This window comes from Myodes glareolus, chromosome 12 (genome assembly GCF_982192425.1).
Source record: "Myodes glareolus chromosome 12, mMyoGla1.1, whole genome shotgun sequence".
NCBI classification, from domain to species: Eukaryota; Metazoa; Chordata; class Mammalia; order Rodentia; family Cricetidae; genus Myodes; species Myodes glareolus.
The window spans coordinates 35959396-35986448 of NC_142037.1; the positions used below are offsets into that span (position 1 = coordinate 35959396).

The 27053-nt window shown below is 51.8% G+C and overlaps 2 protein-coding genes across 4 annotated transcripts; one reads left to right on the top strand and one right to left on the bottom strand.

The window, feature by feature from the left end:
- The first annotated feature begins 4115 nt into the window (after nt 1–4115).
- Nudt18 (nudix hydrolase 18) lies at nt 4116–7030 on the top strand. The gene is made up of 3 exons (XM_048422041.3): nt 4116–4437; nt 5414–5627; nt 5842–7030. The coding sequence occupies exons 1-3, from the start codon at nt 4276–4278 to the stop codon at nt 6435–6437; spliced, it is 972 nt and encodes a 323-aa protein (XP_048277998.1). The 5' UTR covers nt 4116–4275; the 3' UTR covers nt 6438–7030.
- Nucleotides 7031–9997: 2967 nt separating this feature from the next.
- Fhip2b (FHF complex subunit HOOK interacting protein 2B) lies at nt 9998–25282 on the bottom strand. Of its 3 annotated transcripts, none has more exons than XM_085698702.2 (17): nt 25153–25282; nt 19902–19980; nt 17723–17895; nt 16627–16731; nt 16412–16534; nt 15358–15603; nt 15084–15277; nt 14654–14762; nt 14351–14427; nt 13888–14077; nt 13131–13276; nt 12892–13020; nt 12683–12773; nt 12456–12599; nt 11986–12126; nt 11697–11797; nt 9998–11547 (listed from the first exon to the last, which is right to left on the bottom strand). In XM_085698702.2, the coding sequence occupies exons 1-17, from the start codon at nt 25195–25197 to the stop codon at nt 11409–11411; spliced, it is 2232 nt and encodes a 743-aa protein (XP_085554828.2). In that variant the 5' UTR covers nt 25198–25282; the 3' UTR covers nt 9998–11408. The 3 variants fall into 3 exon arrangements, with proteins under 3 accessions (XP_085554828.2, XP_085554827.2, XP_048277812.3); XM_085698701.2 differs by having other exon boundaries at nt 15084–15280; XM_048421855.3 differs by lacking the exons at nt 19902–19980; nt 25153–25282 and having other exon boundaries at nt 15084–15280; nt 16627–16721; nt 17723–17864.
- Between the last annotated feature and the right edge of the window lie 1771 nt (nt 25283–27053).

Below are 27053 nucleotides of genomic sequence, written 5' to 3' on the forward strand. Positions count from 1 at the left end.
TTGGCTACATTGTGATTCATGAGATCCCATCAAAAAAAAAAAAAGTTATGCTTTTTCCATTTTCACTATTTTTTTCTTGATTCAAAGGAGTGGGGGAGTCTAGAGAACAGCCGTGTTTTACTGTGTCCTTTTTATTTCATTTAGACCATCTCATTTAATCCCTGATGCTATTTTGAGGTGCAGACAGTCTATTTCCATCTTAGAGAAGAAACAGGCAGTTTGGGGCTAAATAAGTCACCCAAGGTTACCCAGCCATTTTAGTGCCAGAATGGGATTTGAACCAAGTTTGCTGACTCAAGACACCTTGCTTACGTTCTAGTTTTAGCGCTTCATGGAGTTTAAAGACAGGCTTTTCTGCTCCTCCATCCTCATGACTCCAGCGCTGATCGCGTTCCAAGTGGCACCGAGTGACATGTTCTTACTTAACGCTTTACCTTCGCTAGCCTTGTCCTGATGTCACCCTAAGCCCAAACTACAGGATTCCTGGGAAAGGTGTAGCCCTGAGCTTTGTGTATTGGGGTGAAATGGCAGAGGCACCCTTCCCCCACCATCGCAGCTCCCTGGAGGGCGGATTGGTCTGGCCCTTAAAAACAGCAGCTGGACCAGCCAGCCCTCATTTATTCTAGGATTGGACCAAGAATAGAGCTAGCCCAAGCAGTATCTGACCCTGAGACAGAGGCCCGGGCCCTTGGTTGACACTGCTCCCAGCAGAGGTCCTGGGGCTTCTGCTTATGTCGGGGTCCATGGCTCCTTGTCAGTCTTCAGCTCTGGTACTTGTCTGAGACCCACCGGGACACCAGCTAAAAAGTTGGAAGTGAGCTCAGGGGTGTGTCTCCATCCATTGGCTGCTTGTCCCTTTTTCTTATAAAATTTCCTTACATTTTATCTTGAAATAATTACAAGTTTACAATCAAGTTGCAAATATAACTAGCACACAGCATGGTGTGGAAAGCACATCCCTTTAATCTCAGCACTTGAGAGGTAACGCTGTGAGTTCAAGGCCAGCCAGGGTTGAATAGTGAGACCCTGCCTCTAAAAAATAAACAAAACCCTCAAAAACCAAAACAGATATAGTACATAAAGCTTTTGGCTGGGTGGTGGTGGCGGCACATGCCTTTAATCCCAGCACTTGAGAGGCAGAGGCAGATGGATCTCGGTGAGTTTGAGGCCAGCCTGGTCTACAAAGTGACTTCCAGGATAGCAGAGCTGTTACAGGGAGAAACCCTGCCTTGAAAAGCCAAACAAAACCTTTCATTTCTTTTACTTTGTGTCCCCTAGTGGGAATATCTTATACAAGCTTGGTGCTTTTATCATTACCAGGGCCATAACATTACTATAATCCTATCTGGGAAGCCTCGGCTTCACAGGAATTTCCCCAGTGTTCCCACTAATACCCCCTTTGTGTCCCAAGGTTTAGAAATGCCTGCGTCTTATCTGTGACTCCAAAGTCTTTCAAGGAGCTGGCAGTAGAGCCCAAGGGCCCGCCTCCTGCTGCTCTTCTCCCGGATCTCTTCTTTGTCAAAGAGACAGGATTTGCCACCTTGTAAAGTACTCTAGCATCCCAGACACCCTTGCCTCATCCTGCCTGCCCAGCCCTGTCCCAGGGGGCCTGACTCTGCCTACCTCAGATCCCTCCGCTCACGAGGTCATTTACACATGCGCATGCATGCACCCTAAGATGGCCTGCTCCCATGGGTGCTGGGAGAGCCATAACTAGGCAGACTATGCTTGTCCACGGCCGCCCGCTCCAGGTGTGTTTTCCCTCTCAGAGGATAGAAGACATACTTAGAGCGGCTCTGTCTCGGTTTCCTTCCCTGTCTCACCATCCCCTTTCTATCCAGAACTCCCTCACCTGTCTCTGACCACTGCTCTTTTCCCCAGGGCCTTGAGAAAGCTAGCCTTTCTTGTTGCCTTCCCCAGGCACTCTGGGAAGGACTGTACCCTCTTTCAAATGCCTTCTGAGTTTACAAGGGGCTTTCGGTGTTCTATTGCTTCAGTGTGGCTTATGACGAGGCAATTAGGCCCTCCACAACAGACGAGTGTTTTCCCCTTCCCCCACGATAATGGAGGAATGGAACTGCGGTTGTGGCAGCCTTTGCTCTTCCAGGCAGTTAGGCTGTCTGCTGTTTATCTTAGGACGCCTCTGCAGCTCTCCCAGCCTGCCCAGACATGACCTCACCCTCTCCCAAATCATCCCTGGGAGGTAGAATGGAGTCTATGACCAGTGCTGCCTCCACTTCACAGATGGGAAAACTGAGGAACTGAAAGATCCAAACAAGAGTGTTGAGGAGAGAAGAAGAGAGGAAAGGAGAGTAGAGGAAAGGGATGGGATAGGAAGGGAAGGGAAGGGAAGGGAAGGGAAGGACAATAGAGAAGAGGAGGGGAGGAGAATAAGAGAAGGTGGAGGTGAGGGAGGGAGGAGAGAGGAGAGGAGAAGAGAAGGGAGGAGAGAAGAGAAGAGGGAGAAGAGGGGAAGGGAAGGAAAAGGAAGAAAGAGCTTTAACAGGCACATCTGCACCCTGGGGCCTGATCTTGCCTCTCTGCCAGTGACTGCAGTTATTTGGAGGTGGCAGGTTTTCAATGGCCTCAAGCAAGCAGTGTTCAAGCGTCTCAAAATACTGTGGGCCACTAGGTGGGTCCCACCTCAGACAGTCTCATCTCCAGGGAGTTTGCACTCAGTCAGCATCAGCATCAGGAGAAAGGCTAGATGACGCATCCTATGGGGCTGAGATCCTGGGAGTGAAGTCCAAGGAGCATAGAAGCTGCTTGTTTGTTTTGTGGTGCTGAGGATTGAACCCAGGCCCTTCCGCGTGCTAGGCAAATTCTCTTCGGCTGAGCTACACCCTCCTATCCCCCGCACCCTCCTATCTCCCGGTTTCACATAGCTCTATAGGCTGTCTTTTGTGTAGCAACAAATGCGATGGCTTTGACATCCTAACTGGAGAATAGGTGGCCTGGCCGCCGTGCTCAGATAGTCCCGCAGCTCTTCCCAATCCATCTTGGCTTCTCAACAACCGGGGAGAAGGCCAGTTGTTATAGACCTAGTCTACAGATGAGGAAATCGAGGCCACCCAGGCACAGAGAAAGCCAGCCAGCAGTGGCTGGATGTCTGGCTTAAACTCCAGGGCTTTGTCAGCACCACCAAGCCACTGTCCCCCAAAGGAGGTACACAGAGCCAGCAGGAGGGAGGAGGAAAGGGCTAGGATGGGGTGAGGAGCCCAGACTTGGCCTGCTTTGTGGATTCCTTCCAGCTGGCCCTGCCTTCCTGTCCTGAGCCGAGGTTAAAGAAGCTCAGAGGAGGAAAGGTCAGGCTGGGAGAGAGGACAGAGCTGGCCAAAACAACCCACACCCTGTTCCCCATGGCTAGGCCCTGCATGCTGGGTAGGAGGGCACCACCCCTGCCCTCTGAGGATGCCGTCTGCTGCACAAGCCGTGAAACTATACACGGCAAATGGTTTGAGCAGGGGGAGTTTGATAAAGGTTGCACTGCGGTCTCCAAGCTCTTTCTCATCCCCCCCCCTCAATCCCTTTCCTTCACCCCCAGTCCTATCTCACCTTGACCATACCAGCCCTGTCCCATCTCTCCTCTGAACCTTGTCAATCACATAATTTGCCGAAACCAGTCCTGCAGCTGACTTTTCAAATGGCTGGGCCCACCGATCCATTCAGATCAGAATCTCCAAGGCAACGTTATGTACCCCGGCCACTTGGAAGTTCAGAACATTTTAACAAAGTCAGAAGTTATTTGGGACCTATTCCTCTCCAGTACTTCTCTAGTTTGTTTATAATAAAAAGCAGGACAGTGGGAACTAACTGCGGAGCCTAGGCTTCCGTAATGTCATCAGACGAGTGACGCCACCGACCCTGGTCGCGGTGGTGTTCAGCACCCTACAGGCAGGATGACATCATCGTCGGAACCCGCGCGGACAAGTGCGTGCTGGGTGAATTAGCTAAGAGCAGGGGAAAATAAGGAGTGAGCGACCAGCCGCTGAAACCCCAGAAAGGCACGGGGAGGGGGAACGGGGGTGGGGGGAGCAGAGGGAGGGTCCTCGGAGCCCCGCCCCCTCGGTAACCGCCGTGAGCTGGCCAATCTGGGCAGGCCGTAGTGACGCGCAGCCTATCAGCAGCCCGGCCTCTCCTGGAGGTTCCGCGTTAGGTTTAGCTCTCCAGGCAGGGGAGGGGGCTTTGGGCTTAGCGACCCACCGCCTCCCAGGTCCCCGCCGCCTGCCTCCGGGGGTCTGGTGGGTCCCGGCTTGCCACCTCCCTGGAGACTTGATGGCCTCGGAAGGCCTGGCGGGGGCGCTGGCCACCGTGCTTGGGGGTAAGGGGTTGCTGGTGCAGAGCTGTGACTCGGAGCCGGCTGGCAAGCCGCTGTCGCCCGTGCGGCTGCGGAAGAATGTCTGCTACGTGGTGCTGGCCGTGTTCCTCAACGAGCAGGTGAGCGTCCGGCCGCCGGCCTTCAGCTGGTCTCGGGAGCGCGCCGTCAGCCCCGGTGGGAACAGGCGAGCCAACGGCCGCTGCCTGTGCGTGGCGCTTCCCAGTGTTGCAAAGCACTCTCACACTAGCCGCTAAGCTGAGGTCGTCCTTATAGACTATAAAACAGAGGAAGAAGCCGAGGCCCCGGGGCGGATTGTGTCATCCTCCCTCCCCCTCGCCTCCTCTAGGAGAGGTCTGCAGTATACCTCCTTCCTTACCAGGAGTCTGGCACCATGTCTGGCTTACTGAAGGGGTTTCCTAGACCCTCCCGGCCCCACCGTTAGTAATGGGGAGCTTACACGTAGGTCTCTGACCCTCTGGGAGTATCTATCTATCTCTGGGAGTATCTATCTATCTATCTATCTATCTATCTATCTATCTATCTATCTATCTATCTATGTATCATCTATCTATTTATCATCTATGATCTATCTATCATCTGTCTGTCTGTCTGTCTGTCTGTCTATCTATCTATGAACCCCTCTGTACAAGTCGATGTGAAAACATCTGGCTAAATAGGGATAGGTAGTATGGGGGAAGAGCTGAGTTTCAAAGCTCAGACCCTAAAGTGAGGACCTGACACAAGCTGATTTTAAGTCCTATGGGGAATAAGAGAGCAACACGGGGGCGTAGATATGAGTCAGTATTGGAGTGGTGGCAACCTTCAACATAGGGCCTCCTTGAAGCAACGCCCAGAGACCTTAGCACTTTCCTACAAAAAGAAATCCTTCTGAATCCAAAGTTGTGTTACAGCATAGAGAAGGCCGCCACAGCACTGAACCACACCAGATTCTTGAGTCCCGAGGACCCAGCAACCCTGAAGGTGTCTACCAAGAAGGAAGCTTTGGGCCACCATCCATCCAGCTAGGGGCTGCTCTTTCTAAAGCCCCCAGACTGGCTGGGTAGGAGTGAAGATCGTCTCTCGCTTTTCTCTCAGGATGAGGTGCTGATGATCCAGGAGGCCAAAAGAGAGTGCCGGGGAGCATGGTACCTCCCTGCCGGGAGAATGGAAGTCGGGGAGACCATCGTGGAGGCGATGCAACGGGAGGTGAAGGAGGAGGCTGGGCTGCTGTGTGAGCCGGTGACCCTGCTGTCTGTGGAGGAGCGGGGTGCCGCCTGGATCCGCTTTGTATTCCTTGCCCGACCCACAGGTACAACCCACCTGGTGACATTCGGGCACTTCCTCTGTTTGTTCTCCCAAGCCAGCCATACTGTGGCTTCTGTAAATTGCCATTGACCCATTACAGGCTGAGAGCTTGGGGAGGAAGGGGTCCTCCACCTGGAATGTTTGGGTGGTCCCTTTTCTTTCTCAGACTAAACACTTCTCATGCTGGCTCTCTCCTCATCCCCCCAAATCTCCCCTAGGTGGAGTTCTCAAGACTTCCAAGGATGCAGATGCTGAGTCCCTACAGGCTGGCTGGTACCCACGGGTTTCCCTGCCCACTCCACTTAGAGCCCATGATGTTCTGCACCTGGTAGAGCTGGGTGCCAAATTCTGCCAACAAGCCATGCACCCTCACACTCTGCCTCAAGAGCTTCCCTGCAGTGTGGTCTGCCAGCGGCTGGTGGCCACCTTTACAACAGTCCAGTCAGTGTGGGTGTTGGTGGGCTCAGTGGGGACACCTCACTTGCCCATCACTGCCTGTGGCTTCACCCCTATGGAGCAAAGGGGTGGCGTCAAGGTGGCCATCCTGCGGCTGCTACAGGAGTGCCTGACTCTCCACAATCTGGCCGTGGAGACCAAGGGGTTGCTTGGATTGCAGCACCTGGGCAGAGACCACGCGGATGGAATCTGCCTGAATGTGCTAGTGGCAGTGGCTTTTCGGAACCCAGGAATCCAAGATGAGCCCCCAAAGATTCGGGGTGAGAACTACTTTTGGTGGAAAGTTTTAGAGGAAGACTTACAAAAACAGCTTCTACACAGACTCCAGGAATCTTCCGTCATCCCCCTGAGCAGATAGAGAGGCACCGGCAGTGACAGCTGAGCAACCACCCTCCCTCTGTGGGCTGGAAAGAGGCTGGCAATCAGAGATAGAGATCTCACTGCACTGTGTGCAGGGACCCCACATGGAGCCCAAGGGGAGAGTGCCTTGAGGGTTACCATTGTTCTTAGGGTACAGAATGCTTCTCTCAAGATGGTGAGGAGCTTTTTGAACCCCAAACGGCATCATCTTATTTCTTTGTCCACTTTGGTAAAAGTCGCATGTTGATCCATCCAAGCCCTTAGGAATGTAGAAGGGGCTGGGACATGGCGGACTCGTCCTTCAGGGCAGAGCCCTCACTGCTGAGTAAAAAGGTGTTGTTTAACTTGCCTCCTTGCCTAAATGTGTGGAGGGAGAAGATGTGGGGCCACTGTCCCACCCCCAGTCATCCAGGTCTTTCCTCCTGATATGCACACTGTTGTTATGCAGGGGTGTAGGGCTCCTAGGTTAGGCAGTGCTGTTGACTGAAGCCTCAACCCACCCAGGCTCTCTTTAGCCTTTCTGTCCTGCTGGGGTAGGTGTGGGTCACTTTGAAGTGACCACGCCCCTAATAAAAACACAGCTCAGACCTGTCCAAGTGTTGGAACAGTTTGGTCTGGTGAAATTGCGTGTGGGGACAAGAAAGAACTGAGAATGACACCTTGGCCTCTCAGCCCAAGCTTCCTTCTCTTTGAGCTTCAGGACTCTATTTTTTGTTGGTTTGGTTTGGTTGGTTTTGGTTTTTCGAGACAGGGTTTCCCTGTGTATCTTTGGCTGTCCTGGAACTCACTGTGTAGACCTGGCTGGCCTTGAACTCAGAGAGATCCTCCTGCCTCTGCCTCCTGAGGGCTGGGATTAAAGGTGTGCACCACCACCGCCCAGCTGCCCGGTGACTTTGTAGTTTTGTTCAGGCCCTTTCCACAGTTCATGTAGCCCAGACTGACCATGAACTCTTATAATGTAGCTGGGGTTGCCACTGAATTTTGATCATCCTATGTCTGCAGAACTTAAGCACTTTACCAACTGGTTTGCATTCCCAGTCCTTAGCAGGATTTTGTTTTCTTGAAAAGGAATCCACTCATATAGACCAGGCTATCCTCAAATTTGTTGTGATATGCCCACCTCTGATTCTTGAGTCCTAGGAATACAGATGTGCTTCAGCATGCCAAGTGTCATAGTATATTATTATTGCTATTTTACTACTATATTTGATGAAAACTTAGAGGCTGGAGAGATGGCTCAGCCCTGAAAAGCACGTACTGTTCTTGCAGAGGACCTGAGTTCAGTTCCCAGCTTTCACACTAAGTGGCTCATAACCACCTATAACTCCAGCTCCAGGTGATCCAACCCCCTCTCTGACCTTTGTGGACACTGTAACTCCATGTGCACATACCCCTCTATAGACACACAATTAAAAATAAAAATACTGAATAAAAGCCAAAAGCAGTGGGGCAAAGGAAATGCCATCATGTGTTGCTAATCATTGGAGACCCACTTGCCTCTGCATCTACTGGGTGCACCACCACCACCCTGCTGGTAGGGCACGCCTTTAATCCTAATATTCAGGAGGCAGAGGCAAGAGGATCTCTATGAGTTCGAGGCCAGCCTGGTTTATATATATATCTACATATATATAGCAACTTCCAGGACAGCCAGGACTACAAAGAAAGACTCTGTTTCAAAAGAGTAGAACAAGAAAAATGATAAAAGTTGTTTCTATTTTTTTCATTTTTGTGGTGCTGCAAGTTGAGTCCAGGGTCTCACACGTGCTAGGTAAGCAGGTTACCTAATGGTCCCAACTAGCGCCAAAACCCTTTTATTCAGCTCAGTGCCCCTCCTCCAGTTCCTGCACAGAGAAGGGCTAATTAGCCTGGTAATTTTCAATCCTGGGTACACATCACCGTCACCCAGAGAGCTCTCAGACAATGCTGTCCACCCACTATACTGACTAAGCTGCTGAAGGCAGCTGAGCGCTGGCCTTTTTATTTGTATTTGTGTGTGTGCACACATGCGTGCTCATGTGCAGAAGCCAGAGGAGGATGCTGGGGAGTCCTACTCTGTCAATTTCCACTTTATTCCCTTGAGACAGGTCTCTCATTGAAACTGGAGCTAGGCTGGCACCCAGCAAGCCCCAGCGATCCTGTCTTTTCCCACAGTGCTAGGGCTCTAATGTGTATATAGACGGACCTCACTTTTTTTTTTTTACAGGAATGCTGAGAACTCAAACTCATGTCTTTGTGAACGGTTTCTCTCACCCACTGAACCATCTCCCCAGCCTGGCACCAATATCGCAAAAAGAAACCTAGAACTGGTTCCCAACCTTTCTAATGCTGCAATCCAGTTCCTCATGTTGTGCTGACCCCCAACCATAGAGTTACTTCATTGCTACTTCGTAAGTGTAATTCCACTACTGTTGGGAATTATAAGGTAAATACCTGCTTTCCAGTGGTCTGAGGTGACCCCTGTGGAAGGGTTGCTGGGCCTCCAAAGGGATCTTGACCCACCAGTTGAAAACCGCTGGCCTAGATTTATTCTTGAAAGACTGTTTTAAGATTTTGTTTTAATTATGTGTGTATGTCTCTATGCGTATGTGCACGTCAGTATAGTGCCCTCTGAGGCCTGAGCCATCAGATCCCCTGGAGCTGGAGTCAAAGGCAGCTAAAGGCTGCCTAACTAACGCTGGTGCTGGGAACCAAACCCAGGACCTCTGCAAGAGCAGTGTGTGTGTTCTTAACCAGTTCCCACCTCTCCTGGTGATTCTCCCACGTACCACTGGAGCCCTGCTGCAGCCTGCTTCTCCAGTCTGATTGCCTGACCTCTAGTACTCCCGATGACTCAGAAAACCCATTTCCATACCACTTTTCCCCTTAAGACGAAGCTGGGAGTTGGACATCATGGTACACATTTGTAACTTCAGCACTCAGGAGGATGAGACAGAGAATTACCATCCTGTTCAAAGCCTGTCTGGGACCATGGCCCTTTCTCAAAAACTCCAACCCACCAAACTAACATAAAAAGCCGTGTTAAGGATTGTGAACCCACGGGTTTTAGGCATGATAAATAAGCACTCTGTGTTGTTGAGACAGAGTTTCTCTGTGGAGCCCTGGCTGTCCTGGAACGCTCTGTAGACCAGGTTGGCCTCAGAGATCCGCCTGTCTCTGCCTCCCGAGTACTGGGATTAAAGGCATGCACCACCACTTCCCAGCTAATTAAGCAATCTTGTCTCTGACCTATACCTTCAAATCCTCTCTCCAAACCAAGTTTTAATCAATCCCAATCCTGACTGACGTGGTCAAACAGCACACAGCAACACACAAGATGAGACTTGCGTCCATGCACTCCCACCGCCTGACGACTCTTGCCGGAAGGCTCAGTTGGAGGTGAAGCGAATTGAAACAATGTTACTCAGCCAAGAGTCAGTTCCGGGCTGGTGTCTGAGGAGTATCAAATTTGCAATGTCAGAACTCACTACCTCCCACCTCCAGGGCTGGAAAAGGAATTGAGTTTGTCTTGGTTGGGGTGAAAGGGGCAGAAAAGACAAGCAGACTGAGGAAAGGTCATCGTGTCCACACAATCACACTGTTTATTGCTGCGCTGTTGTGAAGACACCATGCAAATGCCAAAGTGCATTACTGCCCAGACCCTTGAACGGTAAGAATCTCAGAGCACAGACCCACTCCACCAAGATCTACTCCCACACCAGCACCCATGTACCCTGACATACACACACAGCTTGAACACACAGGAGCACATGATGTTCTTCCGAGCAGCAGACAAGTCCTCCCCCGCTGGGAGGAATTCGGGAGAGGTAGAGGTCATTGAGTTTCCTCCTCTTTCATGTCACCTCCTGGCAACCTGTGCCCGGCTTCGAGAGGCGGCATGGGCAGGAAAAGGAAGCAAAAGGGGCTCTGGCTTGCTCCTCCTTGCCCAGGAGTGAAGCCAACAACTGCAGGCCTGTTGTGAGGTAATGCCTGGCGCCGCCCGTGTGTTCTTGCAGGTTGAGACAGATTCAGGCCGGGTGGGGTGGCAGCTCCAGCCATGGAGGACACACGAAGAACAATAGCAGAGCTATCTGCTTGTGTCTCGGTCTCTTCTCACTAGGCCTCAGGGGTCTGCAGTTGGGGTGCCCTATCCTATCTGTACCTTGAGTGCCTGTGCTCCCCCAGGAATGCATTTCGCTGGGATCCCTGGGTCCTGGGCAGGATTCGGAGGACAAGGCCCACCACCCCTGGTCAATAACCTCTCTGCCCAGGTGTTGCGGACTTGCTAAGACGGGTTCAGAAGGCGCCAGAGAGGAACCAGCTGGAGCTGGAGCCTGGCACCTAGCTCCCAGGCCCTCGCCTGCCCTGGCTGCAGCTGTGCCAAGGCTCTTGTTAGCAGCTGCCCCCGCCTGGGCGCGGAGCACGCTTTGGGCATCTGCCATGAGGCAGTTGGGTATTTTGCAACAGTCTCCAGGAGGGCAGAGCTGGAAGAGGGGGCTTCCCCTCAGTCCCCTTGTCTTCTTCACTGCTGTTCACACCACGGAAGCCATGAAGAAACCTACCGAGTCTTCAGCAGCTTCCATGATACCTAATGTGACAGACAGGGCTCTTGGCCCCTGTTTCTCCAGACTGGATGTCTAGCAAGCCTCAAAGGCAACGGTTCATTTCCCTTGCCCCTAGAGTTGTCTCATGTTGTGGCCCTGGTCACAGTATAGCAGGATAGTCGCACAACACATGCAGGGCAGGGTCTCGATGCTCGCTGGCCATCCTCCAGCTGCCCCAAGAAGGCCCTAAGAACACCACCGCCTTAGAAGCCAGCTCTTTGCCGTGCGACACCACCCTGAAACCTCAGCTCACGTGGTCAACAGGTGAGGTCTCCTGCAGCTGAAGCCCCCAGTCTGGAGGACAGAGCGGCAGCATGGCCAGGCAGGAAGCCGCCCATGGGCAGAAGTACAGACAGGAGTCTTCCCCCGCCCATCACGCTCCTGGCTCAGACTTGCCCTTCCGGGGGAGGAGAGAAGTTCAGGTAAGGACCATGTGGGGGAAACTTGACAAATGCAATGGCAGCCAGCTCCTTGCAGAATTCCTCAAGTACTACCACGCCCTGGAGTAGAGTCTGATGGTCCAGGCTGAGGAGAGACAGTGGGGGGGAGATGGCATAGCAGGGAGTCAGCAGGTGTGCCAATGGCATGACAGCCCACGTCCACAAGGCTTGACCCAGGAGTCTCCTCAATGCTCCCGTCCTAACCCTGGACACACACTTCCCTTGTTCACTTACTGTTCTCCGGGAATCTGGCCCATCAGTTGCTTACGCACCAGGAGCAGTTTGCCCGGAAACTGGGGTACCCTCTGAATTCTCTGCATTAAGTCCCCGATCACCTAGAGTCCAGAAAGGACAAAGATGAGAACGGACCATGTCCCACAGCTGCCCCTGGCTCTACCATCCCACAGGAGGTGAGAGACGGGATTGGGAAGCCTGGGCTCTTCCTGGCACGGGTACGGGTGCCTACTTCTCCATTCCCACCCCTAGCCCTGCTCCGTTCCTCCCGTCACACCCTCATCCTTACCCTGACAAGCACAGAGAACAGACTCCTGCAGCCAGGGGCCAGGCTGATGTAGGGATCCAGGAGATACTCATGGATATGGGGGTGGGGGAACAGGGCAAGCCGGGACAGGACTGAGGTCACTTGTAGGTTCAGGCTGTATGGCTGTAGGGAACAAGATGGACAACACTGAGTGTTGGCATAAGGTAGCGAGCATTTTTGCACTCCCCAAGCAAGGCGCCTGGCTGGTGTGAATGTGTGCGGGGGTGGGAGGCTCACGTGATGTGTGTATGTCATGGATTCCCTGGGGCTGAGGGCCAGAGCATGTTAGGGCGTGTGGGGAACAGGCGAGACAGAGCTTCCCACCTGGGGAAGGTAAAGGGGCCTGTGGAGCCGAGGACCCAAAGAGGGGTCCACCCTGGTCACCAACCCCACCTCTCCTGAAAGACACAAGGCTCAGCTTGGAGCGCTTCTAGGCACAGTCTTTGGGCTACCTGATCCAAAATCCGGGTCATGCGATCAAAGAGCACTTGGAGGAAGTGGCCCTCAAAGAAAGGCCTTTCAGGTTCATGAGCGTCCAGTGGCGCTGGGCCCAGGGGCCAGCCCCAGGGGGCTACACGGGAGCTGCACTCCTGGAACTGAAGCAGAGGGGAGGAAGAGTTGAAGGAGTCAGCCCAGAAGGGCCTAGGAGAGGAGAGGGGGCCGTGGGCCCTTCACTTACCAGGCCATAGGCATCGTGCACGTACGTGTCGTACCCGTTCTCCTCCAGGAAGGCTGATGTCTTGGCTTCCTCAGGGACCAGGCAAAGGAAGCTAAGAGACAGGGGCCTAGGTGTGGAGGCGCCTCCCCCAGCTCCCCCACTCTCTGCTGTTCACGGGACCCCAAGGACAGGATAAAATTCAGGTGACTCCAATGGCCTAACCTCCCCACCTGTTGACGATTTCCGTCACTGCTGTTTTGCCATCTGAATTGGTGGCAGGAGCTGGGGGAGGCTTTGTGGAGGGCTGAAGGCCAGAATCAAGGAAGCCATCGGTGAAGTAGGGGTCTTCCTCCAGATCTCTGCGGACAGGGAGACCGGCATGTACCAACGAACAGATGGATGAGGGGCGTGCACGGCTGTGTGTGTTGAGTCCTGGGTGGCACCCTGCCTCCCTCTCTGTTCCACTTACAGGGTGTCCTCATAGCTCTCGGGCTCCGGTGAGCCCCGGGCCACATACAGGCGACCCTCGAGGTTTTGCAGGACCAGACTCCGGATGACTCGCTCGTGAGGCTTCTGGAGCAGCTCTTCAAATAGCCGCAAAGTGGCAATGCTGATCTAGAGTGGGAGAGGGCAGCAGGGGACCCTCCCGTCACCCTGCTGGCGCCTCTCTCTCTCTGCTGAGTTTCTCTGTATAGCCCTGGCTATCCTGGAACTCGCTCTGTAGACCAGGCTGGCCTCAGAGATCCCTGTCCCTCTGCCTTGCAAGTGCCGGGATGCACCTTTAGGCATGTGTCACCTGCCAGCTCCTCCTGGCTTCTCAATGTCCGAGAACCAATGCCAGATAAAATCCTCTAAGGTAGGGAGTCACCTCCTTTGTTGGTCAGGGGCCAGAGGAAGTATTCCATTCCTCATTTGATGTGCCGTCTCAGGCAGACCCATGAGCTTCTCTGTGTCTCCATTTCCATATTAGAAAAAAAGAAATAAAGAAAATGGAACTACTTCGGAGTGCTCAAGTTTCCAAAAAGCTGAATGAATAGAAAAGCAGTTTGGGAAATATACAGAAAACCATCACTGAGACAGCACGGCTGTCAATCATGTGTTGTGACTGGTTTGATTTGGGGCCTGAGGCTGAGCTACCTGGGCCAGCTGAGAAAAGCAGGAGGAATCCCCCTGGAAGCCCGGTGATGGTTGTGGAGCAAGCTGAGATGAAGGCCCTTCCGCCTTACCTCGTCAGAGAGATGGTCACAGTGCATGATGAGGTGTGTGCCCAGAGTATGGGGGCTGTCCTCTGTGGCTGCGGGCTGCTGCTCAGTGCCCAGGAGGAAGGTCATGGCCTCCTGCAGCAGCGTAGGGGAGCGCAGCTGTCGCAGCAAGGCTGTCAACAGGGCGGTGGAGGTCAGGATGGTCTGCTCGGACCTGTGGGGCGAGGGGCAGAGCAGAGGGCCAGGGGGTGAATGGGGGTAGCGGGGCAAAACTTCTCCTGTTCTCCTTCCATTGTTGCCTGACATATCTCGAGCTACCTCCCCATCTCTCATGAGGTCCTAGAGTTAGGGGCGGGAGGCTGTGCTCCACCCCATGGGGCTTAGCGCCCAGTGCATGTGAGACCCGGCAAGTAATAACAGGTAGTCCCTGGCCTTTGTTATGGGAAGAGACACAGAGCCATGGACAAGGGTCTGGACAGACACTTACACGTGCAGGAGCTGGGGCTGCAGGGTCTCTACAAAGAGCTTCTCGGCCACAGCCTTTGCCAAGGCATCTGCAACCACCTAGGATCCAAAAAAAAACACGTCTTCCATATTCACACCCCCTCACATTCATTCCTAAAAAATCATGGTGTCCTCACACAGCCCCAGATATGTCAGAGGGGCCTTGCTCACCAGGGCCAAGCTGGCATCTGGCCCCAAGTCACCAGGTATCAGCTCCATTCCATCCCTGAGATGAGATACCCAGGGAAGCTAGGACAGAGCCCTGGTCACACCTGCCCCTGCTCACCGGGTGCGCCTCTGTGATAAGGTGGTCGCAGTAATCAAACCAGCCCAGGAAGGCAGCCAGAGCCTCCTTGCCGGGGAAAGAGGCCTCATCAGATGGGGCACTGGGTAACCTAAGAGAAAGGGAAGCAGGAGCTTGGAGGATGAACACTGTTTCCAGGCCTTCCTGGAAAGACATCCGGGAGCTGGTCTCCCCTCTATCTAGAACGTCTGTGATGCTCAGATAGCAGAAGTGAGGCTTCTGGGAGGTTGGGAAGGGCCCTGGGGACTAGCTCTCCCGCCCAGAAGGTAGCAAGCAAGGCTGTCTATTGTTATATTTTTGATTGTGAGCCTAGCCTTTAACGGCTGAGCCATCTCTCCAGCCCAAGGCTGCCTATCCTGTGTACTACCAGCTCCTGAAGGTATTTCCCAGTCTCCCCAGGTCAGGGACCCACCTCCAGCTGATGCCCTCTAACGCGGCAATGTCTGCCGGGTCAAGGAAGGCAGGCATGGACCGGTACAGTTGGCAGAGGTGCTCAGCTATCACCGCACAGCAGGAGGTGCTTTGGGTCAGGTAGGTGGCAGCTGCTGGCGAGGCCACGCTAACCAGCAGCAATACATTCTCCCGGGCCTTCAGGGCCACCCGACTCTTCTAGGGGATGGGGAGATGATGTCTGAGACAAGAGTTCTCTTCACCCCTCCCTACCCCTGCCATCTCTGCGGCCAGACCTTGCTTTTGCACAGTCCGAGCAGGGAGGTGATGAGATTGCTCTCCCCCGGCCCGTTTTCTGGCCCCTCAGTCTGTGCAGGCAGGTGGCTGCTCAAGGCTGGGACACCACAGTGCTCACTATCCAGTCCAGGACCCCTGCCGGGAGCGGCACTGTGGGGACAGTCGTTGTCCCTGTAGCCAGCTATGTCTGTGGACGGAGCTGTAGGTTCTCTGGGCGGCTTCTTGCTGCTTATCATCTTTTTACCCTGCAAAGAAGGGGAGGGTGAGGTCAAGGTCAGAGACACCACAGAGTGCTTCCCCGGGAGTGCAGGGTAAGGAGCTGTGGTGGAGCAGAGGGAGGAAGATCCCAGGGTCAAGGCCAGCCTGGGCTACACAGTCTGTTGTGTGTCTTTCCAGGCACTGTAGTACATTCTATAATTCCAGAACTTGGGAGGCTGAGGCAGGAGGATTGTAAAATTGGGCCAACCCTGGGATATATAGAGAAAGAGCCTGTCTCAAAAAAAAAAAAAAAAAAAAAAAAAGGCAATGCTTCACCAAGTAAAGGCATTTGCTACAAGAGGCTTAGAGACCCGAGTACAAACCCCAGAGCCCCTGCAAAAGTAGAACTGACCTACAGAGTTTCACTCTGACCTAAACACATGCGCATGGGCATGCACACGTAAAAAAAGTTAAAAGAGTTGGGGATACAGCTCAGTTGGTACGGTACTTGCTTAGAACATGCGAAGCCCTAGGTTCTATCCTCACCACCCCATAAACTAGACATAGTGGCACATGCCTATAACAATGTAGTGAGATAGAGGCGGGGATGGGGGGGCTCAGAAGTTCAAGGTCATCCTTGACTACACAGTGAATCTGAAGCCAGCCTGGGCTATATGAGACTCCTTCCCCTCTACTAAAAAAAAATTCAAAATCCAACAAAAAATGCAGAGTGGGTTTAAAAAAAAATAGAGCCTCATCCTTGAGTGCTTATGGGTACCACCCTCTTCTGCCTCCTCAGCAGGGTCAAGAGGGCTCACCTATGCACCATCCCCTGGTCCCCGCAAAAACACTCACCTCGAGAATATACGCCAGCAGCTCTGGATCCTGCTGGATCTTGGAGCAGAGGACAGTGGTGAACTGAACTTCCTCCTTTTCCGTGAGGGATCCAGGGACCGCCCCACCAAGTCGGAGAAGTTTCTGAAAGAGGAACAGTGCAGAAACCCGGAAGAGTTGGGTGCTGGGGAAAGGAGGCCCTAGGCCCAGACACCCTATGTCTGCTTGGTCCTTACCTGCACAGGCCTGTGCACACTCAGATAGTGCAGCAGCGGGTGCTGCACCTGGGTCAGGACCTTGCTGAAGAACTGGAACACCTGCTGTCGCATGCCTGGGGGGTACTGAGACCGAGCATCCCGTCAGAGGCCAGGCTTCTGCCACCGACCTGAAACACTCCTCCGTGTCTCTGAGTGACGGCTCAGAGATCTTCTCAGGGAGGCCTCTTTTACACAGTATATAAAGCAGCTCTTCCCTTGACCCACCAACCCCCTTTCCGGAATTCATGCCTTTCACGACTGGGCCGTTCCTCAACACAGTACAGCTGGTCCGGCATCCATAGCTACTGGTTTTGTATCTATGGGTTCACTCAACCTCACATTAAAAATATTCAAAACATGTACAGACCTTCTTTTTATTACCTAACTACTGTAGCATCAGGAGTTTCGTAGTACTTACATTTATTAATTATAAGTACTCTAGCGATGATTTAAAGGTACAGAAGCGTGTGTACACCACCCCTAGGTATTCATATGAGATTGGTTCTGGGAATCTATTTTCTACCAACCTATCCATCATTTCTATCTCTCTCTCTTTCTTTCTGAACCCTATTTAAAATTTTATTTCATTTACTTACTTATGTGTGTGTGCACTCATACACATGTGCCACACTGCACACATAGAGGTCAAAGGACAACTCGCAGCTGTCTCCTACCATATGGATCCCAATAACTGAATTCAAGTCGTTAGGCTTGGCAGCAACTGCCTTTACCCACTGAACCATCTTGCTGGCCCACAGATCCCATTTTATATAAAGGACTTGAACAGTCACAGATTTTGGATCTGAGAGGAGGAGTAACAGGATCCCAGGACCAACTTCTGGAAAAACCAGGGCTCATTGTATGTGACTAATCCTATCCCTCAATTCCCAGCACCCAGCACCTAGAATAGAGTCCAGAAAGTAGCAGGTTCCTCTCTGCTGAGTGACGGGGCACGCTACTCCAAGTAACACAGTCACAGTAATTGTCCCATAAGGTAGAGAAGCACAGATAGAAAATCATGGAATAAGGGTTTGCCTGGGGTAGAAATTTCCAGATGCCCCGGGAGCATGCCCACCTCCGCTTTGCCCAGAGTGCACAGGGTCTCCAGGATCTTGTGTTGTAGCAAGTATTCCAGACAGGGTCCGGCCTCACCAGAGGACACCTGCTGCCTCTCTTCATACACCAGGATGTCCAGCATCTGCTTCAGTCGCCAGGGAATGTCTGTCTTCTTGGCTGGGGTGTTTTCATCTAATCGAGGTTCAAGACACAAGGTAACATGAAGAGCACCAGGACCCTCGCATGTCAAGCCCAGAAGGAAGTCACGCCTGAGGTGGGCTGAGGGCCACCAGGAAAATGGAAGTTTACAGCTGACACTTGTACATTTAAAAAGACAAAAGTGGTAGGGGACAAAGCCCAGGATACAGCCTGCTGGCTGAGTGTGTGCTTGCCCCAGTGTGTAGCAACACTCCCTACCAAAGTGAGAACAGGGATCCCTCGCGGGCCCAAAGGAGGACATAGGCCAACAGGAGATGTTTTGAGAGCAGTCTATCCATTCCAGGCTTAAGTGAGCCGCTATGGAGTCTGTCCTGAGACTGCCCAGGCTGTATTTTAGCGGCTTCCTTGCTAGCATCTCCTAAGGCCTGCTCTTGTCCCTTTTCCATGCAGGGCAGTCAGAGGCAAACACAGACAACCTGGCAGGAATTTGTAGTACTTCTGTAGAGAGAGGTTTCCAACTGGCCCTGGAGCACCCCCTAGCTTTCCTTTAAGGCATAAGCAAGGAGCTTGCCTCACCCCGTCCCTGTAACTCTGATCTAGAGACAGCTCTGGAAATTAAAGGCCCAGATGTACAGAAAGACCCAGGGAACTTGGAAGATTCTTAGAATAGCTTGAGGCTGGGTTTGGTGACATGGGTTAGCTAATCCCATCTTCTCACGAGGCTGGTGAGGCACGAGTATTGAAAATTCAAGCCTTGTCTGGGCTACAGAGTGAGTTCAAGGCCAGCCTAGACAACTTAGGGAGCTCTCGTTTCAAACTAAAAAGTAAAAAAGGCTGAGGGATATAGCTCAGTGGGGTCCGGGGGTGGGGAGGACTGTGCTGGGTTCAACCAATCCCCAATACAGAGGGAGACATATAGCATATGATTTAGTCTAAAAGAGTAGCTCCCAACTGGGAAGAGATTCTTTTCTGACCCCGAAACATCTGTCAGTGTCTAGAGACATTCATGGCTGTCACAGTTGAGAGGTGAGAGCAGGACCTCGTGGGGACGGGCTCAACAGACAGCAGTCATTCCCCTTCCACACAGTCCAGTCTCAGCAGCCACTGTGCCAAGACCGAAGGACCCTGCTCTAACAGAATTTTCTAAGTCCCCACAAACTGCTCAAAGGCCATTTTAATTTCATGGGGCTGGCTCAGGCTGGAAAGAGAGCCTCTAGAAAGGTCTTAGGCCCAGACATAGTCTGAACTCCGGGAGATGGAAAGCTAGGGATACAGGACTTTGTTACTTGGCAACCAGGCTTATTGACTACAAAGCAGCCAATCAGATTCTGAGCCTCACTAAATCATTATAGTGGGTTAATGCATGAAAGCTTTGGTCCTTTGAGATGTCAGCTAGGAGAAAAGGGACCCAGGCATGTTCCACGCCTTAACTTTCCTACTGTACTTCTGAGGGTGGCCAAGGCAAAAATAATTTATTGGACATCTTTCTCCTCTCCCCGACAGAACCTCTAAGACAAGGTCTCAGGTATCCCAGGGTGACCTTGAACTTCTGATCCTCTTGCTCCCATCTCCTAAACACTTGACTACAGGCATGCACCATCCATCACCTGGCTTATGCGCTGAGGACTGAACGCAGGTGTCTGCAAATGCCAGGCAACCATTCTATCAGCTAAGCTATACCCAAGCCCTGTCACAGGTCCTTCAGTCAACAGTCCTAGTGACAAGCACTTGGGACTGAAAGCCTGGGGACTGTACCCAGGTAAACTACAGCCAAGTGGAGTCACCTTTATTCATGCAGTTGGATCAGTTAGGTCCCCAACCTTCTTGACCCTACTCGTTACTCAGACAACTCAGCTCCCAAAAGTCAGAGTGACGGGCAATGGCTGGTCTTGCTCCCATCTGTCTGTCTCCCTGGCTCAGCCCAGAGATGTCCTGTGGTCCAGCACCTGATGTCACCTTCCCAAGACACCTGTGGCCAATCTCTGCCCTCTCGCCCCAGCTCCCTCCTTGGGTCCCAGGCCCGGGAGCGGCAGGCTTACCTGTGCTCTCGATATAGTAGTGGGTGATGCCCTTCCAGTGCTCCACGAAGGCCTGCAGCAGGTCAATGCTGGGCTCCCGCTGCAGAGAGAGAGGAGACACGGTCTCCGTGGGAGTGCCAACTATGATCCCGCTGGCACCAGCACTCGAGGGAACAGAAGCCCAAGTGCCTGTTCAGAGCCCAGTGGGGTGACTTCTAGGTGACCAGTTTTCCAAAGGGAAGAGCGATTCATCTCTCCAGGACACAACATCGTAGTCTCCCCAGGGGACTCTCTCCCCCACATGTCCCCATCCCACGGGCTCTGTCCCCAGGTAGTAAGCATGCTGCAGGAGGAATAGACACAGTATTTCTGCTCAACCTAAAAGCTACACAAGCACAACAGAGAGATTGCCAACAATACAGAGGCACCCGAGAAGGCGATAAGAATGATACACAGGGGAAAAGCTTCCGGACTCTGCTGGAGTCTAGGAAAGCCATGTTCAAGGTCATGGCAGGCTCTATTCAGTGACATGGTTAACACTTCGATAAAGGAAATGCCTTACTCATAGAGTGCTTCCATCTTTTATCCCAGGCCACAGTCTGCACCCCTAACTCCTGCTTACCTCCTCCCATCACCCTGGAGGCTCCGGACGCTGCTCTCTGCAAGCCCTGACTCCCCCTTCCCAAAAGCATCCTCTCTATCCAGGCACTCTAGTTGAACTGGCCTTGAACTGAGAGTGACCAACAGCCCTGAGAACACATCCTCTTTCCTTGTAAAGTAAATGTTCACAGAGACAGAGAACAAGGGACAGTGGGATTCCCAGTCCTAATCGACAAAACCACAACATAACCTACACCTAAGGCTCAGGGAACACCGAAGAAGAGGGAGTGGAAAGATTGCAAGAACCAGAGGACCAGACATCCTGTCTGATGCAAGATAGTGTCTTCTACATGACAGAGAAGTTGCACCCATGAAATCTCAACAATATGGTCACCTAATCAAGACTCAAACAATGACAACATTAGCTGGCATGCCAACACGGATGGGGAAAGTTCAAAAGGCTCCATCCCTACATGAAGAGCAACAGTTAATGGCTGCTGTATGTGTGTGTGTGTGTGTGTGTGTGTGTGTGTAACAATAATAACTAAAGAAAAAGTCATAAATGTGAGAGGGAGTGGGGACATAGGAAAGGTTGATGGGGGGAGGGTAAGGGGTAGAAATGATCTAAATACAGTATTTATATGAAATTGGGGGAAAAAAGCCTTTAATTCCAGCACTCAGGAGACAGAAACTGGTGGATCTCTGTGAGTTCAAGGCCAGCTTGATCTACAAAGCGAGTTCCAGGACAAGCTCCAATAGCTACTGGAAAACCCTATTTCGACCAATACAAGCAAACAAACAAAAAACCCAAAAATATAAAAAAGAGATTCTGAAAAAATTATTTTTTCAAAAAAAGGAAAAAATTGTTAACAAGACAGAAATGTATTGCCAGCCCCTACCACGGGTGTTTATTTCCTCTCTGCTCAGGTCACAATTTCCTGGGTCCATCATTCCTTTACACTTGTCTAGGTCCTGCGACTCCACAGTGAGGTCAGGGAAGGATCAGGCATCTCCAGAGCAGGGCATCCTCTAGAACCACGCATCTGGTACACATCTTGTGAGAGCCTGCTCAGTGCAGATGCCACGCTACAGGCCATAAGCCATCTAATGATAACTGAGCCCCCAGTCAACGTGCCGCCACCGAGAAAAGAATATGAAATTGCCAAACACTAATCTGTGAGGGAGCAGCAGGAGTGGAAAGGGACTTCTGAAAAGGCATCACCTCTAAGGGCTAGAGCGATGGCTCAGCAAAGAGCATTTGCGGCTTTTCAAGAGAACGAGTGGGCTGGAGAGATGGCTCAGTGGTTAAGAGCATTGCCTGCTCTTCCAAAGGTCCTGAGTTCAATTCCCGCAACCACATGGTGGCTCACAACCATCTGTAATGATGTCTGGTGCCCTCTTCTGGCCTGCAGACATACAGACAGAATACTGTATACATAATAAATAAATAAATAAATAAATTTAAAAATTAATCTAACCCATCTAACCCATGTTAGATGCTTCATAGCTCCAACCCCAGCACCAGGGGATCCAACACCCTCTTCTGGGTTCCACAGGAACCCCACACACATGTGATATAGATACACATGTATACATATAAAGTAAAATTAATAGATCTGTTTCTGGGGACAGTTTCAGGACAGTATTTCTCTGTGTAGCGTTGGCTGTATGGGCACTTGCTCTGTAGACCAGGCTGCCCTAAGACTCAGAGGCCTGCCTCTGCCTCCTGAGTGCTGGGATAAAAGGTGTGTACCGCCGTTGCTGCCACCACCACCACCAGGAAAAAAAATAATAAATCTTAAGAGGGGCCACTAACAGGTTCCTTTCAAGATCTGGACAAAGAATAAAAATTCCAACTGGATCAAATTTTAGCAGGGCAAGGAAGATGTTCCCAGCAGAAAAACAAAAAAACAAAAAAACAAAAAAAAACAGGCAGAGTGTATTAGGGCAAAGGGCATACGGAGCATGTGGGTCTAAGGCCAAGTCAAGAAGCCTGTTCAAGTCAGTAAGGTCAGTGCCACCTTCAGAGGAATGTTGTGGAAAGATCTATCTGGCCGTGTCAGGCAAAAGAGGAGACAAAAAAAGGCAGGAAGATGGAAGATGTTTAGCTGGCCAGGGCAAACAGGAGATGAGGGCAAGCCAACACACATGACAAAATCAGACTGAGACTTCGAAGTAAGCCCCACCCGCCATGCAGGCAGCAGACTCTTCTTTCAAAGTAGTTGCTGGGTGTGATGGCACTCAGGAGGCAGGCAGGATCTCAGTGACTTCAAGGCCAGCCTGGACTACAAAGCGATTTCCAGGAAAAAATACTAGAATAAATGAGACGCAGGGTCAGTGACTCTTCCAGCAAGGCATGACCCAGTCCTTCAAGATAGCCTACCCCAGACAGTAAGATGGCTCATGGTAAAGACCTTGATGCTGAGTCTGAATCCCAGGATCTTTGACCTCCACATGCGTGCTTGTGACATAACCCCCAAACACACATATACTAAAGAAACATCATAATAAGATACCACGTCCACAAGGAGTGACCTGGCTCACCGCCATAGTACACTGTGATTCAGGGTCCAATAGACTGAGCGCTTGCCAGGGGCCAGGGCTGTGGTTTTTACCCGGCAACCCCAGAAGGGCTTTATACCAAGTCTTAGGAAGCTCCTGAAGACCCTCCTGCCATGCTTTCTTGTACTGAATAGTCCTTGGAGCCTTGGCTAACACCACAATGACCTCAGAGTTTCTGTGATAGGGTCTCCTCTAGCCTCAGATTTCATCTATGAGTTCCACAGTCCTTGTGGCTATTCACATAGGAAGGCAGGACAGCCATCAAAACCTGGTGGACAGAACAGGACTGAACTCGCTACCTGACTCTACTGCCAGATACCAGACCAAAGAAACTACAGGGCAATTTCCTCTAAAAGATAGCAGTATTTTTAGAAAGAGCCACGGGGATTTCTATTCTATTTTGTCAAGAAGGAGCAGAAAGAAGCATTCTGAATGGGTCATAATGACTTGGTCCCATCTGAAGGAAGACAAACAATGGGTGGAGCTAAAAAGAGGGACTCTTGCGTGTCATAAACCACACTTCCAGGACATGGTCTGGGTGTTTCACGGTGCAGGTCACCTGCCTAAAAGTATGTCCCTCCACTCTGCATCTTAAGATCCTGGTGCCTGAGCCATCTGCACTCACAGTGTGAGGGCCAAGGAAGCTTAGGCCTGCCCACCCTTCAAACCTTCTTTGTGATGGATCTGAGTCCAGTAGCAAGAAATAGCTTAGTAGATTCCTTTCTAACGTAGATCCCTTAATAACGTTGTTTTTATTTGGAACATGAGGGAGAAGAAAGGGTCATTTTGGAAACTCTCCCTCTTGGGGTACCTTAGTCTCTGGTCTCAGGGCAGAGCAGGAAGGGGTGCTGGGAAAAGGAAGATTACAGAAGTGTCTCCTTCTCCTCTACTAGTTTTTCTAAGGCTGAGGCAGTTTTTAATAATAATAGTAATAGGTGGGTGGTGGTGATGCTCGCCTTTAATCTGAGCACTTGGGAAGCAGAGGCAGGCGGATCTCTGTGAGTTCGAGGCCAGTCCGGTCTACAGAGCAGTTCCAGGACAGCCAGGGCTACACAGAGAAACCCTGTCTCAAACAAATACAGTAATTACAAAAATAGTAATAAATGCTCCGACTGGGAAGAGGGCGCGAGGAAAGAAGGGGAGTCAAACTCAAAACTGTTTCTCCAGAGACAATTTGATAGACTAAACATATCAATTAGTGGGTGTTCTTATACAATGAGAAATAATAATAACTTTCCAAATAGCTTCTTGCAAAGCAGCTGAATAAAGTGACCTGCACACAGCAGGCTGCCAAGGACCTGCACTCCAAGAAAAAGGCCCAAACCCAAGCTGACGGTTGTAAAACAAAAACAAAAACACTCTTCCCTGCAAACCCCTCTGGCAGGCTGGCCCTCCCTAACTCAAGGTCAGTACCCGTTCAGCAGACCGGTGACCTGCAGAAGACTGTTTCCCGGATCCCGAGACCACCCACCCCTGCTAGGCTCTCTATCACCTTCCTGCCGACTTAGTCACTCAGGGCCGCAACTCTCGTGCCCTGGCTGAGAAAGGGAACTCGGTGCAAGAACTCCAGCACCGAAGAGGGGAAGGGGAAGGCTGTTTTCAGTCCCAGGTGAAGAAGAATGGAGGAGAGACAGGAATGAGGAAGGAAGGCTGCCAGGGGCTGAGGAGGAGGCGAGGGGCAGATCCCGGAGGAATGCTCTGGTGACAAGGGAGCATATGGGTAGAGAAGAGTTAGAAGGCTAGCAGAAGCTCTCGGGCGCAGGAAACGTAACCAGAAGCACTGCGGCGCGCAGGATCAGGGGAGTGGGGCGCAGGGAGCCTAACAGGAAGCAGTGCGGAGGCAGGATCAAGGGATCCGGACTCAGAACCAGGGGAGCGTGCGTGGCTCAGGATCAGAAGTGGGGGAGCAAGATCGAGGGAGCTGGGCGGTCAGCCTGGAGAGAATCCCGGAGCTAGGCGATCCTGGGCGGCGGGGACTAGGGACGCGACCCGGAGACAGAGGCCCCGGAAGCAGCGTCGGGCCCGGGGAGGGGCCCTGCCCAAGGGGCCCGCACCCACCCGGCCCCCGGCCCGCGCCCTCCCCTCCGGCCCGCCCCGGGCCCGGGCTCACCGCCCCCACGGCCTCCTGCAGCAGTGCCCCGAGCCGGCTCAGCATGATGGCGGCCCGGCCCGGCTCGCGGCCCGGCTCCGGGTGGCGGTGCGGCGGTGGCGGAGGAGGTGGCCCAGCGGGCGGGAGGCGGGACCCGGCCCTGGAACCCCGCCCCTGCCGGAGGCCTGGGGGCGCTCCAAGCACGGGGCTGGCTGGGTCGTAAAGGAGCCCTGGGGGGCGCCCTGGGGAGCTGATGACTGCCAGTGACTTGGCCTTTCGACGTCCCTTGGAGTGACACCCAGACTTCTAATTTCTCCTGCGTCCCCACAGCCGTGCCTAATACAACAGCCCTGGCCACACTTGGCTGAGAAGCTTTTAAATTGTCAGGGGCACTCCTGAAGTGAAGACGTACGGGGGTGGGGGGGGTGGGTTTAAATGATATCAGTTAGGATATTGGTTATATTGGGCTAATTTATGGTTAATACTAATTTCACCTGTTGTTTAGTTCTTTTTAAAAAGTAGTTATTGTAAAAGACGTTCTGTGAAGTATGCAGTCCGATTGAGTCCCAAGCGAATCCAACTCTTAAAGCCGAGGGAGGGAGAGATTGAAGATGGGAAAAAGTTTAAAACACATAAAACCACACACACACACACACACACACACACACACACACAACAACAACAACAACCAAACAAAACAACAACAACAACAACAACAAAAAAAACAACCAAGGGCTGGGACTGGAGAGATGGCTCAGGAGTTAAGAGCACTGGCTACTCTTCAGAGGTCCTGAGTTCAATTCCCAGCAACCAGGTGGTGGCTCACAACCACCTGGAATGAGATCTGGTTCCCTCTTCCGGGCTGCAGGGATACCCGCTGGCAGAACACTATACACAATTTTTAAAAAATCTTAAAAAAAAAAGGGCCCTTGGTTCAATCCCCAGTACCAAATAAATAAGCAAACAAATAAATAAATGCCAGACATAATAATGTAAGCATAATTTTAGCCCTTAGTGAGCTTTAGGATAGCCTGGGCTGCACAGTAAATTCCAGGCCAGTCTTGGAAACCTAGTGAGACCTCAAAAACAAAGAATTGGACATGTAAATTGGGTTTGGTGTCATATGTCTTTGATCCCAACACTCAAGAGGCAAAGGCAGGCGGATCTCTGAGTTCAAAACCAGTCTGGTCTACATGGCAAGTCAAGGCTACATAGTGAGACCCTGACTCAAAATAAATAAATAAATAAATACATACATACATACATAAAAGGAGGGTGTGGTAGCTAAGGCACCCAGCACTCAGAAGGCAGAAACAGATGGTCTCTGATTTCTAGGCCAGCTGGGTCTACAAAAAGCTTCAGGATAGCCAGGGCTGGTAGATGGAGAAACCCTGTAGCAGGGGTGGAGGGGTGGGAGTTGCGGATGGGGGGACCGAAGGGTGGGGTAGTGGAGGGGTGGAGGGGTGGAAGTATAGCTCAGTGGTAAGAGGGCTTGGCTAATATGTTCGAGGCCTTGGGTTCAGGCTTCGGCATCACATTTAAAAAACCAAAAAGTGGGCTGGAGAGATGGCTCAGTGGTTAAGAGCACTGACTGCTCTTCCGGAGGACCTGGGTTCAATTCCCAGCACCTACATGGCAGCTCACAACTGTCTGTCACTCCAGTTTCAAGGGATCTGACACCTTCTCACCAATGCACATAAAATTAATCTAAATAAATTAAAAAAATAAAATAAAAAACCAAAAAGTAATGCTGGGCACGGCAGCATAGTTTCAGGACAGCCAGGGCTACATAGAGAAACCTTGTCTCAAAAACAAAAGCAAACAAACAAACAAAAATGGCAAAGCAAAACAAAACTCAAAAACTCCCAAAGAGTAGAGTTGATGTATTTTTTTAAATGACATCTTTATTGCCCATTGATTTC